Here is a 22,250-nt window from a genome sequence, read left to right on the forward strand (position 1 = left end):
CAAAACACTGACTCCTACACTTAAGGTACTGTAAGGACAAGGAATATACTAGAAGGCTCCTTTGTGGGGAAATAACCAGGCCAAGGGGAAAAAGCTACATATCTGGCCTTTTAAAGGTTCTCCAATTAAATGGAAGGGCTCCACACACAACAAGAGCTTTCTACCAGCTTTTTAGTGCTTCTTTCTTAAACATGAACACACAGACAAGGATCACCAGACATTTGACGAAAGCTTTTCATGTGAAATTCAGACAAACAGGATCAAACACTCGGAGAAAACAAAGACAATCTAGGGAGGCAGGGGGAGGGGAACCACCTTCAGAACAAGTATGACTATCATCCACAGAGTTAAAATAAGGTATTAGGAACATGAAACAAGAAGAGTCTACTATATAAAAGTATAGTCAAAGAACAAGAAACAATTCTTGGAAATTAAAAAATTTAAAAGCAGAAAGAGAATTTAATAGTAAAGTTGTGATATAAAATTGAAGAAATCTCTTCAAAAACAGAAAAAAAAAAGAGTGGAAAGCAGAAGAAATAAAGGATGTCAATTTATGGCAAACTGACCTATAAATCCAATTCAATTCCAATAAAATTACAACAAGGTTTCTTGGTGGAATATAAATAACATGTCAATTCTCAAACTCACATGGAAGATTAAAAGGCTAAGAATAACTCTCCTCCCCACTCCCTCAGAAAATATATTAAGAATATGCAGAAGGAAGTTTGCTCTATCTGATATCAAGAAATTACTCTAAAGCCATGGCAAATAAAACAATTTAGTATTGATTTAGAAACAGATCAACAGGTAAGTGAAACAGAACAACATGTAAGTGAAAAAGAACAAAGCACCAGGAAACAAACTGTAGATTTTATAAAGGAACTTGATATATGACACAGATGACATTTTAAATCAATAAGTGGTAACAGCATAGACAGGTGAATAACTACTAGAGACGTTTGGTTATCCATATGGAAAAAAATAAAATTAAACCTTCCTTCATGCTCTGTACAGAAAAATATTTTTTCTTTATGACTTTAGGTTATATAAGACATAAAAAAGTACTATCAATAAAAGAAAATACTGATACATTCAACTACATTAAAATTTAAAACTGCACACAATGTAAATTGTTTCCATGTCTCCACAAAGAGGAAAAAGATGTTTGCCATGGGATTTAAGTAACCAAGTTATCAAATGTATTTGAAACTCCTATAAATCAATAAGAATATACAAACAAAAAGGATAAAGGGGAAAAAATAAAATTGCGGTTCACAAAAGAAGAAACATGAATGACCAATAAACATAACATGAGCAATGTCAGGGAAACAGAAATTTAAGCAAGAGAAATTTCACACACATTCTAATGCAAAACAAATTAAATCTGAAAAATAGCAAGGGTTCAAGAGACTTCAAGGGAAGAGAAAGTCTTCTCTCAAATTGATACAACCACTTGGGAGAATAACTTAGCATATATTTTATCTAATAATTGCAAATACACTAAATACATCCCACATAAAAATATTTGATGTTTATGGAAGCACTGCCTGAAATAACTGAAACTTAGAAAGAAATTAAATCTCAATCAACCCTGTAATGGATGATTATGCTATGATAAATCACTAAAGATCAGTTAAATTGAATGAACCAGAGATAGTTTATTAACTAGGCTAAACCTCAAAAACATAAGAGGGGAGAAAAGTTAGACAAAGACTCATACTGCGTGATACTGCATGCATCCCTTTTAAATACACAAAATACTATTAAAAAATACATATATCATCAATGTTTACAGACAGAAAGTTAAACACCAACTTCAGAAGGATAGTTATCTTGTGGGGGTGGGGTGCTAGTGAATGATTCAGTCTTCAGTGATATAAAATGTGTCTGTTATGAATTCTTAGGCAAATATGACAAACACTAAATGATCTAGATGGTAAATGTTGGCAATATTAATGGTATTGATTGGTTATATTGGGTATTAATTAATTATACATTAATCCCTATTAATTTTTATATGTTCAGATACTTGTTATAGGTGTATGGTTTAATCAATATAATCCATGTCTGGGGTGCATTATAATATACAAGAAAATTACAAAAGAACTATAAAATACCTCATGCAGTTATACATCCAAATTAACTCGCCTCCTCCCAAATAAATTTTTTAATTTTTTTGTCACAGAATTTATTTTCTAATCAAACCAAAGATACTTGGATCCCTATAGTGAGTGAGTGTGTGTCTATGTGTGTAACAAATTAAATCACGTTAGTTCAGTTCAGTCACTCAGTCGTGTCTGACTCTTTGAGATCCCATGGACTGCAGTACCCCAGGCTTCCCTGTCCATCACCAACTCCCACAGCTTGCTCAAACTCATGTCCATCAAGTCGGTGATCCCAACTTAATTAAATCACATTAAGGGTAGAACTGTGTTGTTGGAGAAGACTCTTGAGAATCCCTTTGACTGCAAGGAAATCAAACTAGTCAATAATAAAGGAAATCAGTCCTGAATATTCATTGGAAGGACTGATGCTGAAGCTGAAACTCCAATACTCTGGCCACCTGATGTGAAGAGCTGACTCATTGGAAAAGACCCTGATGCTGGGAAAGACTGAAGGTGGGAGGAGAAGGAGACAACAGAGGATGAGATGGTTGGATGGCATCACCGACGCGATGGACATGATTTTGAGTAGGCTCCAGGAGTTGGTGATGGACAGGGAAGCCTGGCGTGCTACAGTCCATGGGGTTGCAAAGAGTCGGACACGACTGAGCAATTGAACTGACTGACTGAAAGGCAGGGGAAATTGAGTGAGTTTTTTTTTCCACTAGAGGGAGGTGTTGAACTTAAAATATTTTAAACTGGAGTTTGTTTTTGAACTGACATTTAACATCAAAGTAAACCACACTGTGCTGTTAGAAAATAAACTTCCTTTCTTTCAACATCTTCCAGAAACATAGCCCCGAAAGTATAATTCTTTATATGCACTTATATAAACAATATTTCTTGAACTCCAAAATAAGGTTTCAAGCCTGAAGGATTCAAATAGTTAGAACATATCAGAGTTAAAGTACTCCTCCTTCCTAACCTATGAAATAAACAACATAGATATAGTTACAACCTTAGTCCAGTACATGGTTATCTCTTTAAATCCCCAAAGTCAGCACAGTTCAACAATCAAAAACAGTGCTCACTGGTAACTTTATGTAATACCTATCACAATTATAAAACTTGAAGATTCAGCAATTATACTTCTAGGCATTTACACAGGTGAATCACTTGTATGACAGTCCGAAGACACAGGCAAGGATGTTGGTGAATCATTCATTTTAAAGTGAAGCAAAAAATTTTGAAGGAAATAAAATATAGATCAATAAGGAATTTGTTAAACGTATTAGGAACTTCCACATAACAGAAAAGCTCGCAAGCACTACAAGAATAATGCAAGAATTAAAAGATGGACACCAAGTATTACTGAGGCATATTTAAGTAATTATATGTTTATATACCCTTAGATGAGGGGTAGGACTAGAGTGGGCAGAGTAACAGGGCAGACCTCTACTTTCTGTTTTAAAGTTCCCTATATTGGGGGCATTTTTACAATGAGAACAATATATTTTAATTCTATAAACTGACTATTAAGATATGTTTGACCATTGATATAAGATATTGATATATTGCAGAGAAGGCAATGGCACCCCACTCCAGTACTCTTGCTTGGAAAATCCCATGGACGGAGGAGCCTGTTAGGCTGCAATCCATGGGGTCGCTGGGAGTCGAACACGACTGAGCGACTTCACTTTCACTTTTCACTTTCATGCATTGGAGAAGGAAATGGCAACCCACTCCAGTGTTCTTGCCTGGAGAATCCCAGGGACGGGGGAGCCTGGTGGGCTGCCGTCTATGGGGTCGCACAGAGTCAGACACGACTGAAGTGACTTAGCATAGCATAGCATTGATACATTGATATAAGATATATAAAAGATATGTTTGACTTACATTGATATATGTTTGACTGTTGATAAGATATAATTGACTATTAAGGAATATTTGGAAATAACAGGCAGTACCAGTGCCAGACTCAGTTTCTACATCATTTGCTTACACAGGGCACCAGTGGACGGTTTCCCGGAAACTACAAAGAAAAGCTCCTTGCTACCCAAATCATTTAAGACAAAATTCTGAAATACTTCCTTTCCATGCAACAAACTCCAAGTTGTCCCTGGATCACAGCTGCGCTTACCCGGTCGATCACTGACATGCTGTATACCCCATCCCTAACTGCTGTCTTAGCACATATCCCACTGACAGATGCCGAATCTGATCCCACACCTAGTCTGACATCTTCCTTTACCACCACCCCCAGCTCTTCCTCTTCCGCCTTCAGTCTGTGGTATTATTTTCAGTGAACGTTTTCCACGCTCCTCTGCCATCACAAGCTCTCACCTCACTTGATCACTAGATATATAAATCAAATTTAGCCAGTGAATGAGGAAAGGGTCACTTTATTCCCTGGCTTAGTTACAGAATTTTGGAAATAAAATAAATATGAAAACATACATTCATCTTCTAAATGCTTTTAATTCTACTGATGAGTTATACATTGAAGTAAACTATAAAAATGACAAAGGAAAGAACATGGCAATTTACCACTGCATGTCCCACACTGCCTACAGTAGTAAAGCTCATGGCTAATAAGCATCCTCAAAGTTTTCACTGCTATTGCAGAAACAAACACATAAATAATTTAAATAAATAGAAGCAAAACATAAAATAACATTTTCCCAAGATCAACACATATACGTCATTCTAAAATTACTATGGCTTTGCTTTGAAATTTCAAAGAATGCCAAGAGAAGCATGGAATTTTTATGTTTATCAAAAGAGGACATGCATTAAAAAAAATGAAAAACGCTTTTTTAAAACGAGATAACTCCATTAAGAATCCCCATTAATATTCCAGAGAAGTACACCTCTATTTATCACTTCAATACTGGGTAAGAAAGGAGACATGGCATAAAATTAAGATTTTCCTTTTATACAAGCCTGAATTCTAAAGCCCAGATGAGAGAAATATTGTACCAGCTTTGTCTGTTTAAGATGGGGCTTCACTGAGGTTTTTTTTTAAACTTATTTTAAAAACTGAATTCCCTTGGAGAGTTACACAAAAGAACACTATGTGATACTAACGCCTAATTATAGGATGAAACCTAAACCCATCAACAGCCAATAGAGAGAGGAGAGAGGAGAGAATTTTCATCTAGCCCTCAAGTTGTTTAAAAAAAAAAAAGACTTTTTTAAAATCTAAAAGGTTTCTAAGCTTGCTTTATAAAAGGAAAAGCAGTTTTCTTTTGTTAAAATAAAAAGGCCAAGGAATTAAGAGACAGAGTTCTGAACATTTCAGTTATGGAATACAATAAAATCTATCTCACAGGTGGTAGTAACCTAAGGAATATATTCCTATTCTTCCCACGCATAATAATTAAAGACTGACAAAGAATTCCAAATTCCCTTAATACTTCATAATATAAAGTCTGATTTAACCATATACATTTCATGTGAGGTTTAGACAATTGATCAGGAAACTGTATTAAAATCATATCATCTACACATTTAAATATAGGTCTCTGCAATATATTTTATAAATTTGGGGCTTCTGACTGGTAGTAGTGGAAATTTCTGAGTATTCAAAAATAAGGAGGTTATTTTCATTTACTTATGTGTACTTGTTTGTTTTAGGTAACCATGAAGACAATTATCAATAACAGCTCAAATGCCCTCTGCTCTGTGATAAATTTCCCCAAACTCCCAGGCAATTCATTTCTCTTTTATGACCCCATAGCATTTTCTTTAAAATTGTATTGTATTACAATATTTTCTCTTCTCTTTGCACGCCTCTCCATGTTGAAAGATCTTTTAGGAAAGAAATCATATTTTAATCAATTTTATATCCTCAGGACCCACAGCAGGAACTCAGCAAGTACTTAGGGAATGAATAAAGGAACAAGTGACTGACTGAATGAGAGGACTAACTAACTATAAAATTACAAGCAGACTCTAAAAATACCAAGAGGTCTAAAGAGTAACTATCTTTACGGATTTCACAAAGGGAGTGACTGGGAAGAAAAGCATTGCCCAAGGAACAAAGGTTTGGGAAATATGTGATACTGTGGGTATTCTCAACACTTACATATGCAACAAATTCAGTACTTCCACTGTTTACTACCAGATTTCACTCTTAAAGAAATAGGTGCCATCTATTCTCTGCAGGTTTAGGGCCACCTTTGTCTTATAAAACTGTTCCTAACACAAAAAGCAACTGTAAAATTTATTTTAGGTGAACATTTTTCATTCTGTAAAGAACACATACCTTTGACATCTATATAAAGACTACATTTCAATGTCATTTTGTGTAGAAAAACTGTCTTATCACAAATTAATAGAAGAAATGATGGAAATTTATTTGAAATTTTAAATTAGTTGATTAGTGAATGAACAGTTTTAATTTCTCCTAACTCTCCTTCAAAGTAATTTATAGAATGTCCTAAAGATATGCAATATACACAGAAGTAAGAATCTGGAGACTCATAATCTTTTCCCACACTAATTGCTCAGTCAGTCTATGATATGACTAAATCACAAACTGCAGTCTGCTCATCTATAACAGAAATTATTAGATAAAATCAGTGATTTTCAAATTGCACTGTGTGTTGGAAGGGAAAGGGTTAAAAGAACATGATTAAGAATTTGCACTTCTTAAAGAGAGTTCAAAAGAGAGTATTACTATACTATATGATTTGTAAGCATCTTTTAATATCCAAAATCTAATTATTCTATTTCTTTATGTTATTAAAGACTGCTAATAGTCTCCCATTTTAAACTGGAAAACCAAATGCCAAGTGTATATATGTCCTTTAAAAATCAAATAATTTATGCAATGGAAGCCACCTGACTCTAATTCTAATAGTATCTTTTTGAACCAGTTGCCCATATTGTCATGTAACTACAAATGAAACATGGCTTTCTACGAATTATTTTCTCCTTGAGTAGGCAAGTCAATTATCTCACTAATGTAAATTTTAATATCATAAGCATTAAAAAGACATATTGAAGGATCTGAATTATTATTTTTAAATACCTGTACTATAAATTGTAACTCTCTTCTCTCTGCTTCCCATTGTTCTGCTTGTAATCTAAGCTCCTCCAATGCTGTCTCTCTAATATGAGACTCCATCTCATTCTTCTCCTCCTGATGTTTCTCCAACGCTTCCTTTACATGAATAAAATCTTGCTTTACTAGTTGATCAATAAAAGTTATCTTTCTTCCTTCATCCGCAATTTAAACATACAAAGGGCTTTCCTTACCCATAGACTGTTAAAACTCACTATAATTCATGTTAAAAGAATTAATAGAATGATTATATTTTGACAATCAGAATAATATCTAAATAAGAAGCTATGATTACCCATTTAATTCAAGCAACATTTCATATATGTAATCCATATAATGATAGATACAGGCAGATATAGATACAGATATTGATAGATACAGGTAGATATAGATACAGTATTGATAGATACAGATAGATATAAATACAGATGTTAAATATAGATATTTAAACCAATCTTTCCAAAAAACTTAGCTGCAGGGGACTGAACAAAATGCATCCTTATAAAAAGACAAAAACAAAGTAGACTGTCGGGCATATAAGTAATCTATACATAAATCTCTATGTCAAGGAGATAATATGGAAAGCTCTAATTACCTATGAATATCAAATATTTGAAAAATGAAATAAAACATTTTTAGGTCTGGACTATTAACTAATTTCTTGTTCTACAGATAAGCAGCATTTGCAAGATGCTTTTCTTCAGGGATTTTCTTAGCTGCACTACATTTACAGGATCTAATTTGGTTCAAAACATTAGAAGTATAAAATGCAGGTTTCCTGAGAAGCCCAAGTTTCTAAACTGTAGGGTTTAAAACTCAATCTGCATTAACACAAGGAGAAAGATTCTGTGGTTTACGTGAGAGAGAGGGAAAACCTCCCTTGTCCTTATGAACTGTAGCATGGATCTGCAAAGTAAAGACTGCCCTCCCAACACTACTGGAAAGCCAACAGGGAGAACCGTGAGGCCTTTTCCGCTTAGGGGAAAACAGTGACTCCTCTTTATTCCCAAAGGTCTCCATGCAGATTAGTTCAAAGCCAATCGTGTAAAATCAAAGTTCTCCTACCAAACAGATGATCAAGATCACATCAAGATCCCTAAGAGATCTGAGATGCAGGCTGACTGACTATAAGGCATGCTGCCACCTTTACTCTTCTTTCCCATAATTCTAAGACATTTTACGTGGGGCAGTTTATACAGAGCAGCCCCGGGACTCGTACTTCCAGTTGTCACTAAACTCCCCTCATTCAAATACTAATGCAACCCTTGTCTATGTCTGGCACCGTTCCAGGGTCTAAGACTATTACAGTAAATAGAAGAGACAACTGTGACTGTTAGCAAGCAGGAAATCAAAAGCAGACATGCTGACAATGGAAGGGAACCATTGTGCTAGAACTTTTACATTTGGCAAATGCATTTGTAAAATTATTTTTAGTGAATATTTATTTCCAGTATTCTGAAAAGTCATTTACACCCTTGGTAAATAGAAAGCATTTTTACCACATTTTTTTTTTTTAATTGAAATTGGTACTTGAAAAAAAATGGCAAACACAAACAATTCAAAAATCTATCTTTTAGGTGAGTGGCAACTTCAACTTTAAACCACGCTTTTACTTTAGAAACTAAAAAAGAACAAAAAAATGGGAGGATAAATAGCTCACAATAATTTCAGTAAAAGGCCATATATTTCACCTACCATGCCATATATGTACTCTACATATATAATGAAGTTTATATCAGATGTATAAAAATTTTTCTGTATTTATTGTATATTCAGGTCAAAATCTAGGGCCCACATTTCTAAAATTCCAACTTTTCATGCTGCTAGACCAAAAGGATTGTGGGTTCTTATCTTCTTAAAATATTCCCACATAAGTAGGTTTTTTAAAAATTTTGATCAGAGAACTCAAACTGTTTTTCACAAACGAAACAGTATATATACTCACATATTGCTAAAGCATATTACAAAACAGACCTGCAAATATGACCCTAAAAAAAAAGAAGAAAGGGAGAGAGGAAAGGAGTTGGGAGGAGTGAAGAGGAAATCAGATTTGCTTGCTTTCTGGCATTTTCCTTTCCAAAGATAACTTCAAATAATGTATAATACATATAAGTTGTATCCGAGTCTTGCAACCCCATGGACTGTAGCCTGCCAGGCTCCTCTGTCAATGGGATTCTCCAAGCAAGAATACTGAAGTAGGTTGCCATTTCCTTCTCCAGGGGATCTTCCTGACCCAGGAATCAAACCCAGGTCTCCTGCATTGCAGACACATTCTTTACTGACTGAGTTACAAGGAAAGCCCATAATACATATCAATGAATATTAAATACAGAAAAATTTCTTCATGAAATATTTACCTGTAGAGTTTCCTCTAGTCTGCTTTTTTCTTTCGTAAGTAAATCATATTCCTGATGGCAATTTTGAATTATATTGTCCCTTTCTTCCAAATCATGTTCATATCTTCTGCACTCTTCTTTCCATTTCTGCTGGGAAATCTGAAATGCTTTCTCGATCTCATTTGCCTTTCCCTGTAGTTCTACATTCTGAGCTATTAAAAATATAAAAGAATAACGAGTATATTTACAACCACAAGTTAAAACATAGGAGCTCAAAAACCTAGGCACTAGAGCTGATTTCATTTACAATGTCATCTTAAAACAAAACATTTAACCACTTCATACCAGTCAACACTGAAAAGTTCCTGTCCCAGAACCTATCTATTTTATAATTTCTCAATCTCTTCTTCCCCTCCAGACAGAGGTGATTTTGCCATGAATTGGTTATGACATATTTATTCCTAGAGCACATCCAAGTTTAGGGGCACCAGCTGCAACTCAAATGTTTTTTCTCCTATTCAAGAAAATAAATGTGTTTTTGTTTTTTTTTTAAAGACAGTTAAAAAAAAAAAAACTGGATACTCTTTTTTAAAAGATTTGATAGATTACAAATTTTGATTTTTGACTTGGCAAACAATACTTGTGGCACATCTCATACTTAAGACCATCACAAAATTGAGGTTGTGAACCTTAAAACTAGAACTCTTTGCTCCCCTAAAGTTAGGATCAACCTCCCATCCTAGTATTAACTCAACAATAACTATCCCTTCCGATCTCACTATGACTGCTATTCTGTTTCAGCATCTAGAAAAGAAGTAATGAAAGGCTTCCAGGTCTGTCTTCACCTACCACCTGATTAAACCTCTCTGACTCTCTAACACTCAGTGGGAATAAAGTACCTCCTAGTTAAGTTTCTGTAAAGATAACATGGGAATACCGGTGATGGACAGGGACGCCTGGCGTGCTGCAGTCCATGGGGTCGCAAAGAGTGGGACACAACTGAGCAACTGAACTGAACTGTACTTGTTAAACAAACCACAAAAAAAAAAACACACAAAAAAAACCACTACTTGTAGTATTATTTCTAATTATATTTGTGTTTTAAATGGATCATGTATTCAAAGGGTTCAAAATACACAAGTTATTTAAAAGATACAAAAAGTCTCCCTCCCATTCAGTTACAAGATAATATTGTATCGTTTAGCATCCTGTATTGCCTGGAAAATCCCATGGACGGAGGAGCCTGATAGGCTGCAGTCCATGGGGTCGCTAAGAGTCGGACACGACTGAGCGACTTCACTTTCACTTTTCACTTTCATGCATTGGAGAAGGAAACGGCAGCCCACTCCAGTGTTCTTGCCTGGAGAATCCCAGGGACGGGGGAGCCTGGTGGGCTGTCATCTCCGGGGTCGCACAGAGTCAGACATGACTGAAGCGACTTAGCAGCAGCAGCAGCATCCTGTATTGCAAGTAAATTTAAGGCCATTTTGATTCCTGTTCCTTTGCAAATGGCTTATTTTTCTTTCCTTTTCTTTTCTCTCTGAAAGCTTTAGGATCTTTACTTTGTCTCTGTTTTCTGGAATTTCATAATGCTGTGCCTTCACGTGTCTTGCCTGGACAATCCCAGGGACAGAGGAGCCTGGTGGGCTGCCGTCTATGGGGTCACACAGAGTCGGACACGACTGACGCGACTTAGCAGTAGCAGTAGCAGCATGACTTCACGTGGGTCTATTTTCTTCCACTGTGGTAAATATTCAGTGGGCCCTTTCAATCTGGCAACTCATATCTTTCAGTTCTGAGGTGTTTTCTTTTTAAGTAATTTCATTGATCATTTATTTCTTTCTGCTTTCTCTCATCTCTTTCAAGATCATCCACTATTCAGATTGGTCCTCAAAGTTTCCTGCCTTTTCTCTTTTATCTTTCTACCTTTGTCTCTAATTTGGGGAAATTTTTCCCACCTTCATCTTCCAGTGCTTTTGTTGCCATTTTTCATTTCTGACTTCATATTTTTAATTTCTAAGAGGCTTTTATTTTCTTTATATCCCCCAGTTCTTATACCTTGGACGGACCATATTCTTTTTCAGCTGTGAGGGTATTAATAATGCTTATTTGTTAAATCTGCTCCTGGCCGAGTCTTTGATTCTTTCAGATTAATTCTTTTCACTCCGTTTTAGAGGATTTCCCCAAGTATCTGCTAATTCTTGGTTATCTGTTCCCAATTAAGCATAACTATAAGGGCGGCACATCTTTTATACACTCACATAACTGCTACCCAGATTCCGAGCTTGAGGACAGAAGTTGATAACCGTGGTCTGATAAATGTGGGAAGGAAACTCCCTATCTCACTATCATTAGGTTTTTCTCTTAGCTTGGTCAGATGACCCATGGAAGGGTCTTCCAAGTTCCCACACGGAGTGTAGTAATCTCAAGGCTCACTTTTGGGAAAGTCAATAGAAAAAAGAATCTAGAAGCAATAGACCCTCAGTATTCAGTAGTAGTATGTTATCTTCTTGGTTTTGCCAGTCTGGAAACCCTGTATTTTATCTTCTCCAGATATTAAGCCCCCAATTTACACTAGGAAGTGGGAGCAATCCCAGAACAGCAGGCTCTTGGGAAGGGCATCTAAGAACATATGTGGTTCTAGAGCAAACAGCTATTAACTAACCTCCTTTATTTTACTGGGGCTTAGGATTCTGACATCTTAAGTCTGCTAAGTCAGTTATCCCTCATCCATTTGTTTTCCAACTTCCAATATTTTCTCTCTTGTCTTGTCTCCTCTCTCAATCATTATGAGTTTATCTCTTTTAAAATCCCATAAATTCATTAGGTTTTTTCCTACTCTACCCTCAATATTTTATCACAACAATTTTCAAAAATAAGGTTTAGAGTAACAGAGTATTGTACAATGAACACCTATGAACTTCAGACTAGATTCTATGCTTAACATTTTGCCATATGTATATTCTTTACACATTCATCCATACATCTATCCACACATGCATTCATTTTCTCCATGCATCAAACCATTATGATATTTGTTCTTATACATTTCAAAACAAGGTGCAAATAAAAGTAAATTCCAATCCTGAATAACTGAGCATTCATATCAATAATTAAAATTAAAATATATAATTCAATTATTTTGCGGGTAAAATTTACATATAGTGAAATTGATTAATCTTAAGTGTACCATTCAAAGAGATTTGATAAGTGCATACACTAATGTAGCCCAAACCCTTATCAAAATAAAGAACATTTCCTTCAATCTGACAATTTCCCCCTACCTTTTTTGAGTCAGTCCCCCCCACCAACCCATCCTAGAGGTAACCATTGTTCTGATTTTTTTCAGCAACAAATAGTTTTTTCTGTCCTAGAATTTTATATAATGGGATCATACAAGAAGTCATCTTCTGTGTAAAATTTCACTCAGCATAATATTCTTGAGGTTCATTCATGTTACTGAATGTATCAGGAGTTAGTTCATTTTTATTGCTGAGTAGTATTTTATCCAATGAATATACAAAAATGTTTTCTTCTTTTGTTAATGGACATTTAAGGTTTTTTTCCAATTTGGGGCTGTCATAAATAGAGATGCTATGAAATTCTTATACAAGTCTTTTGTGGACAAATGTTTCTCAGAGAAAATACCAAAGAGTGAAATTTCTGGGTCATTGGAGAAAATAATATGCTTATTTTAAAAGAAATTGCCAAGTTTTTTTCTAAAGTAGTTGTACCATTTCACTTTCTCACTAACAAAATATAAGAAAGAGTTCCAGTTGCTCTATATCTGAACATATTTGGTATCAACAGTCATTTCTGAAGCCATCTGATGTCTATGCAGTGACAGTCAGTGTGATTTTAATATGCATTTCCCTGATGACAAGTGAGGGGAAGCATTTTTCATGTGATTACTAGAATTCTTCTATCTTCCTCTGCAAAATGTCTGTTGAAATCACCTGACTTTGGGCAAGTAACTTTCCATCTTTCCTGGACTTCAATTTCTTCATAATTAAATAGAAGTCATTAACTTGTGTATCTGGTGCCTTTCAAGTCTTATAATCCTAAGTGTCAGACAGTAGTGTAGTAATTAAATGTCAAAGGTAATCAAAACTATCTTTGACCAATGGCCAGACCAAGACTAAGAATTGTAAGCTTTATAATACTATAACTTTGACATTTGTTGAGTCCATGCAATTAACAAAGCACTTTTGTTTTCTCATTTCATTTTTAAAACAGTTTAGTTTCAAGTATCAGTATGAGGCAGAATCAGGACCTAAATCTAAATCTTCTGAATTCATGTTCAGTGTTCTCTTCATTAAAATTAACTGAGTACAAGAATGTTCAGGGAAACACTATTCTTAATAACCAAAAACTAAACACTACCCACTACCACTGTCAACAAAAATGGATGAATATAAGTGTGGTATGTTCACACTATATAGTATTAAACATCAATATTAAGTTCATATGACAATAGGGATGAATTCATGAACACAGTGTCGAGGGAAAGCAGCCAGACACAAAAGAGTACATCTTACATGATTCCTTTCATATAAAGTACAAAAAGGAGGCAAAATAAATTAATGCCCTGCTATTAAAAATCAGGATAGCAGTCATCTATGTGGAAGACTTTGATAATTTTCCATTTCATGACCCAGGTGCTGGTTATAAGTCATACACATAGCTAGGCACATTTCTTTACATATATTATACTCTGTGGTTCCTATACCTGGCTAATCAACAAATCAGCTGCAATGCTTCTTGAACATATAGATTCTCTGAGGCTAGAGATTCTGTTTCAGATTATATGGGACAGGAAGCCCATAATTCTTTTTTAAATCTCTATTTGATTCTACTGATTATTCATGGAACAAGTGCTCTACAAAGCGATTAACAGAATTTTGAACCTCTTTCTATACATATACAAAAACATTAATGTCAAGTAAATGAATGTTCACATAATTGCCAGAAAGCATACACACAACAGCAAAGTCTGTCTATCCAAAGCCAGTCATACCTCTGCTCTTATACGGAATCCATACACAACAGGGAGCAATGATATACAATGACATTACAACCCTAAACATGGAAAGAAACAGAAGTAGTTTTACCACAGAGTTTTTCCTGTATCCTGTGTGCCTCAGCTAGCCTTTCTTCAGCAGCCCGTCTTCCGAGTCCAGCTTCCTTTCTAGCAACAGCCAGGTCGTACTCCAGACTTTGTCGCAACGCCTCTCCTTTTTCAACCTCGGATCGTAGCTTGGCAATCTGGCTCTCATAGCTTGCCAGCTAAAAGCAGATTTCTGATATCATGAACCAATATTAAAACATGTCTCCAAGATTATGAGACCGTGTACTCAAACACTTAAATTAACACAGAAATTTGTTTCTGTAATATTTATAAGACAAGAATTTACACACTGTTACTTCCTAAAAGACTGGAAAAGAAGCACTAACCTGACTACCAAATAACACTGATTAATTTTCTTATTCTACAGAATCCACTAGAGAACAAAAATTAAAATGAAAAAAATTCTTATATGAACTTCTTATCCAAAATAAAGAGAAGTTAAAAGGTTTTAATCAGACATAGTCATATGTAAAAAAGGCATGACATATAGTAAGCATTTAAAAATTCATTCTCTCCTTCCTTTCTAATCCATAATTGAAACCAAGAAGCTAAATATTTTATAAATATTTACTCAATAAATATTGATAAATATCATCTATATTATTTCTCTTGATTATGATTTACTGATAGAGCATAAAGTAATAAAAGTACCAATTCTGCAGGTGTTTTAATAAACAAATATCTAATTTATCTACTATTTGCCAGAGTTTGAACCAGATGATTTATAAAGTCCCTTCCCACTCTTAAATTCTGTGATCTAAACAAAGATTCATTAAATGATATTAAATACTTGCTATATCTCAAGTACAGTGAAAGTATAAAAACAAACATTACAGAGCTCTTGATCACAAGTAATGAAATACTATAGAAAAGCATAAGGGATTAGTTTTACAAAAGAGGTAAAAATATTATGATACTTCAAAGAAAATCAAAATTACTTATTGCTGGAGGGAGAGAAAGAGATGGCGGATGAGAGAGAATGCTATCATAAAGGAAAGCACAGAGCTACTACATCAGGCTAGAAATAATGGTTCAATTACTAAGAAAGAAGAAAAGACAAAAAGAATTTCTAAAGGGCAACATCAGAAATTACCGTTAAGTAGCTGTGTAGATATGTTAATATGTAGAACACAGAAGGAGTTACATTCTTTCTAGCATATCAAAAATAATTTTCATTTAAAAAATGTTATAAAAATAACTTCAGCACACTTACACTCACAAAATAAGAATCTACAATTATCTTTTAATATAGTAAGTTAATGAAAAAAATAAAACCTTAATTACACATTCAAGATAACTCCATTAATTTCAGAATCACTCCATCCCTCAGGAATAAAGCTGTTAACATCTGGGCATTCCCAGTTATGCCAGTCATTTACCTGTTTGTGCTCAGACCCACTCCACCCCCTATCCTTCTCCGCACTGCTCTGTATTCCAGGAACTACACGTGCCACGATGACTTGACCATGGCTTCTCAAGAGTCTGAGTCAATAAGAGGCACTGTGCTGTACCTAAGGACAGGAAAGGAGAAGCCAGGGTATTTGTCCCTCTCTCAATCTACCCTGAGTAGCATCTCTTCCTTGTGCTTGCAAATACTTCTGGATAGGCCCTCCATCCATGGCCCTAATTTTTTCAACCTTAGGAGTAGAAGTGGCTTCCTAATGTTACTACCCTCTGGGTCACCTTAACATCCCCCATTTGTCTTTTTACCTCTTCTGGTACTTGTGTAATCAATTCCATTTGGACATCAAGTAGCATTACTCTTAATACCAGAAATAGTTTCAAGATGGGTTCTCTGTTCTGTGAGCTTGGGTTTTTTTTTTTTAATTTTTAAATTCTGCCTGTAAATGATATTGAGCTTCCCAGGTGGCTCTAGTGGTAAAGAATATGCCTGCCGATGCAGGAGACTCAGGAGATGCAGGTTCAATCCTTGGGTTGGGAAGATCCCCTGGAGGAGGAAATGGCAGCTCACTCCAGTATTCTTGCCTAGAGAATCTCATGGACAGAGGAGCTTGGCAGCATACAGTCCATAGGGTTACAAAGAGTCAGACACGACTGAAGCGACCTAGCATGTATGCATAAATGATATCATTCAGTATTTGCCTTTCTCTGTCTGACTTATTTCACTTACCATAATGCCCCCAAGGTCCATCTATGTTGTCACAAATGGCAAGAGGCACTCTTTTTATGGCTGAGTAATATTCCATTAAATATACGTATTGTGTGTGTGTATATACAAACATTTTCTTTATCCATTCAGCTATTGATGGACACTTAAAGATATTTTATGCCAATCACCCAGTGTATTAGTATTAGTGCTAGGAGCACCTGATAAGGCAAATACCTGGCCTTAGTTTTTAGATGCTGCCTTGCTTTATAATGGACACATTTAGAAATCATATGGCTAAAAAAAAATATTAAATATTAAATTAATATATATGTAAAATATATATGTAAAATCATCTAAACAAATAATTGAAACAATAAGAATGTATAGTAATTGGAGCTGAACCAATCATAACTACCTATTTTGAGAAAGTTCTCTTTCTTCCATAAGATAATTTCCTATCTCTTTAATGTGAACACATAATTCAAAATATTTTGATCATATGAAAGACAGTAAATGTATGTTCTGCTAAGAGAAATGTGATAACTATAAATGTATGTGAAAGAACATATTTAATGGATGAATGATTATCACAATACTAATATTCTCAAGTAAAATGTATGTTTGGTTTTAGAAAATATGTTTTGGAGATTATGAATAATTAGCACCCATTTAACAAATACAACTTGATATTCAGTATGTAATAATACAACATAAATAAAAGCAATTATTACTTCAATTATTTAAAATTATCTCAATTGCCATTAAAAATACAAATAAAACAGTTACATACTGATCACTTGTCATTTTAATCATAAACCATCATTCCTTAGATAAGCTGAAAAAAAATATTTATTCAACACACAATTACTGAGGACCTACTATGTGCCAATAAGCAACTCAGGAAGTACACAAACAAAGCATGGTCACTGCATTCAGCTCTCAGGAAGCTTAAGGACTAAAGAAGATTAGGTAAGTGTGAAATAAATGTTCTAGCTCTAAAATATCTGTAACAACATATTATGGAAGAGCAGAGAAAAGAGTAATTATTTTCACCTTTAAAAGGCTTTAAAAGGTGTCCCAACAGAACAGCATTGGAATTTAACAAAAACAGAAGGGAAATACCCAGTTTATGTTTGACTGTCAATAAATTACAACCAGTATTACTGTTCACAGGCACTTCACAAGTTCTATTTCACCTAATTATCTCAACAACCCTTAGGACCAGTGTTTCACAAGGAGAAACCAATGATGTACAAGATAAATAACTTGCTGAAGGCCACATACCTTGTAAATGGAAGAACCAAGAATGAGTCCAGGTCTCTGTAATTCGATATTTTTTTCACTACATCAGGCTATCTAAGCTGGGCTTTAAGAATGAGTAAGATTTAAATACAGAAAAAGAAGAAAACAGAGAAAAAAGACAACAGACAGAAGAGACATACACATATAATTCACGAATTATCCTGGAGTAAAAAGTAACTACTGTCTTTGGAATATATGCATATAAATGTGAAATACATATACTTATATACATACATGCTAATAAAAGATATAATGATATAATTAAAAAAGAAACTATGATAATTCATGAATTACACTATGATTAAAAGGTCCATACTCAAATTTGTTTAAGAGGCTGTTCTGCAACTGAAACCATAAGGAACCTACATTAAGATTTCCAAAACGTCTAATTTATAAATATCCCTTAGTCACCAAACACATACATCAATTAACACTTTTGATCAAATGTGTTGATCGTTAATTAAAATAAAATTAAGACAACATACAAATAAATACAAAAGTTCATTAAATTTCTACTTTAACAGTCTAAAACAATTCCATTATATTTAAAAAATCATGTTATATTAATTTCCTTTTTAAGCATGAGAATGTTATAGTGATAAATGTTGAAACAAGGAGTTTCTAATATGTGAAATGAATCTAAAATAATCAAACTCTATGTTTAACATTATATAAGAAGAAAATAAATTCTACCTCTGCATTGTGCTTAGTTGTTATTTCTAATTTTTCTTTCTTAGCCCGATGGAGTTTCTTTCTGAGATCAGCAGTAATATCCAAGTCTGTTTCACTTTTAACCATTTGTTTTATATCAGATGAGGCATTCTTCAACCTATCAAAAGAAAATATAATTCTTATTAAGTAAATTTCAGGCACTCCTTGTATATCTGATAATTTACTTCTCAAAAAACAGGGAACATGCTATGGTCCTTGCCCGAAAGAAATGTGCCAGTAAAAGATATTGATTGCAAAAGCTAAGATAGAAATGCAAAGCAGTATATAAACAAATCACTGTCCACTGGGAAACCACCACACTGTTCAAGATAGGTTATTAAAGGTTAGCTCATCCTACCACAAGCTGACAAGTTTTGGAGACGACTGAGTTCTTTCCTTACTACTCTTTTAAATAACATGTTTAAATTATGCAAATAAAACACATACTACAAAAAGTATAAAAGAATACAGATTCATGCTTTAAAATGAAAGACTAAAGCACTCTCTTTTCCCAAAATTAAAATTTTAACCAAAATAACAGCAAAAAGAATCTAGAGATATAAACTCAAAAGGAGAATGAAAATAGGAGATGAGACAGTACCTATAAAATATTGGAAGTTGGAATGCAGGTGGATAAGTGGTGACTGATTGACATAAACAACCTGAATTCAAAGCCAAAGAAGGCAACTGGATTTACACCAGAGTCACCAAAAAGCTCACTTCATTGGCAACATCTTTTAAAATGGGGGTAAAAGTAGAGGAGAAAACAGAAGAATTGGTTGAAAGTCTGCCAAAGAAATAATGAGCTCCTCAGATCCTCTACCCTATACACCACACACTGGGTATTGATTTCTTCCCCACTCTGGCAGAACACTAGGGGTTTAGTCCCTGGAGAGGATAAAACAGAACATCTCGGGATATGAGATACAAATGTGGTAAGTGTTCCACACCAAAAACAAGACATTCAAGTAAAAAGATATATAATAAATTAACATCCTTAATCTTCTAATATTTATTGTCTACCAGAACGCTGGCAACCAAAACAGTGACTGAAGGATCTTCCCTGGAGAATCTAACCAGCAGGCAAAAAAGACCTAAAGAGGATAATGCTAGAAGTTTTCCAGCCAAACAGCTTAATCAGATCAGCTGACAGAGAATATCTCGCACACAGAGCTTCCTATCATCTTTTTAGGCCTTTGCTTCTAAATATGAACAGACAGCCAAGGATCACCAGAAATTAAGCAGCATTTAACAAGAAAGACAGAGACCACAAGGGGCAGGGAAGAAGTCAAAGATTATTCCAGGGAAATATAACTTTAAACAGAGAGAAAGGGAAAACCCCTAACATTAAAATGCTCAGAAAAAATAGGAAGAGATAAAAAATCCATAAAACAAAAACTAGATGCAATTTTAAAGGAAATATTCATCGAACAAAAAAAGAGCTCTTGGAAATCAAAAACACAAGGTAAGAAACGAAAAACTAACTAAATAAAAGAAAAATATCCAAGATTCCTGAAAAAATTCCAAGCAAAAATAATTTCCACTTCAGAATCTTATGCTCAATAAGTACCATTCAAAGCCAAGAGTATGAGAAAGACTATTTCAGTTCTGTAAGACATCAAACCACTTACCTACAATGAATTTTCTCAAGGGGATACTGGAGACTTGCTTCACCAAAATAAAACCCACACTGAAAAAAAGACATGGGATTCCAGCAGTAGGGTATTCAGGACAAGAAAACTGCAAAGGGATGTCTAAGACAGGACTCTTGAGAGTCCCTTGGACAGCAAGGACATCAAACCAGTCAATCCTAAAGGAAATCAACCCTGAATACTCACTGGAAGGACTGATGCTAAAGCTGAAGCTCCAATACTTTAGCTACCCAATGCGAAGAGGCAACTCATTGGAAAAGACCCTAATACTGGGAAAGATTGAGGGCAAAAGGAGAAGGGAGCAGCAGAGGATAAGATGGTTGGATAGCACCACTGGCTCACTGGACATGAATCTGAGCAAACTCTGCGAGATTGTGAAGGACAGGGAAGCCTGGCATGCTGCAGTTAATGGGGTAACAAAGAGTTGGACACGACTTAGCAACTGAGCAAGAAGACAGGAGAATGGAAGGAGGCACCCAGTGAGAACTGTGGGATAATGTCCCAAATGAACTGGCCAGCACCTCCAGGAGTGATTTCTTAAAGAACACGAAAACAGAAAATAACAGAATATATCAACTATGTGAATAATATATTGAGAGATTTATAAAACTTGGCAGGAGAATGAAGTTGAATTCATAAATATGTGGCAATTAAGTCAAATAAACAATAAATGAGAAAACTACTAAATTCAAGGAAAACAAGATGTATAAGAGAGAAAAATTGCCACAAAACACTACTACATGGCTCAACTGGAAAGTTTTCATAATTAAATAATAATATAAACATTGAATAACTAATCTAACCAAGATTATATATCACTAAATGAAGCGAGAATAAAAAAGAGAGGCAAACGTGAAAACTAAATTATGAACGTCTATAGCAGAAAGTCAGTAGATAATGGCTAAACCTGAAAAATCAAATAGCAATATAAAATTTTTATTGAAGAAATATGGATTTTAAAAAAGCATCTCAGAAAGTTGAAAATGATTATTTATAGGGATAAAGAAAGTTATTTGTCTCAAGGTAATAAGTACTGCTATTTTTTCTAACAGCAGTAAGAAAGCCTTATAGAACAATTAATCTTTTAATAATGTTCATATGCAATTTTAATCACAGATCACATATCTATCACAGAAGTATCACAGATCACAGCTTTGTCAAGGCGAAGGGGCTTGTGTAACTCAATGAAGCCATGAGCCATGCCATGCAGGTCTACCAAAAACAGACTGGTCATAGTGAAGAGTTCGGGAAAACACGTGGTCCACTAGAGGAGGAAATGGCAACCCACTTCAGTATTCTTGCCACGAGAACTGCATGAAAAGTATAAAAAGGTAAAAAAATATGTCACTAGAAGATGAGCCACCCAGGTCAGAAGGTGTACATTATATTACTGGGAAAGAACAGAGGACAATTACTAACAGCTCCAGAGAAAATGAAATAGCTGGGCCAAAGCAGAAATAAGGTTCAGTTGTGTGTCTGGTGATGAAAGTAAATTCCATTGCTGTAGAGAACAATATTGCATAGGCACCTGGAGGGTTAGGTCCTTGAATAAAGGTAAGTTAGACATGATCAAACAGGAGACAGCAAGAGTGAACATTGACCTCTTAGGAATCCATGAACTGAAATGGACAGGAATGAGTGAATTTAATTCAGATGACCATTATATCTACCACTGTGGACAACAAAAGGCAGAAGAACTAAAGATCAAATTGCCAACATCCACCAGATCATAGAAAAAGCAAATGAATTCCAAAAAACATCTACTTTTGCTTTACTGACTACACTAAAGCCTTTGACTGTACGAACCACAAAAAATGGAAAATTCTTAAAGAGATGAAAAT

General features: G+C 34.8%; 1 protein-coding gene across 19 annotated transcripts in view; it reads right to left on the bottom strand.

Annotated features, from left to right (window-relative positions):
• Nucleotides 1–22,250, bottom strand: part of CCDC171 (coiled-coil domain containing 171) — a 341,946-nt gene that overhangs the window by 300,895 nt on the left and 18,801 nt on the right. For 18 of the 19 annotated variants that reach the window (XR_008713515.1, XM_055578017.1, XM_055578008.1 and 15 more), the window contains 4 exons: nt 18,740–18,875; nt 14,618–14,792; nt 9,528–9,718; nt 7,138–7,269 (listed from right to left, as the gene is read on the bottom strand). Coding sequence is in view for 18 of the 19 variants with exons in the window: in XM_055578008.1 (XP_055433983.1) it covers nt 7,138–7,269; nt 9,528–9,718; nt 14,618–14,792; nt 18,740–18,875 (634 nt within the window). In the remaining variant the exon portion in view is untranslated. The remainder of the gene's footprint in view (nt 1–7,137; nt 7,270–9,527; nt 9,719–14,617; nt 14,793–18,739; nt 18,876–22,250) is intronic. The other variant, XM_055578018.1, reaches the window with a different exon arrangement.

This window comes from Bubalus kerabau, chromosome 4, assembly GCF_029407905.1.
Source record: "Bubalus kerabau isolate K-KA32 ecotype Philippines breed swamp buffalo chromosome 4, PCC_UOA_SB_1v2, whole genome shotgun sequence".
NCBI classification, from domain to species: Eukaryota; Metazoa; Chordata; class Mammalia; order Artiodactyla; family Bovidae; genus Bubalus; species Bubalus kerabau.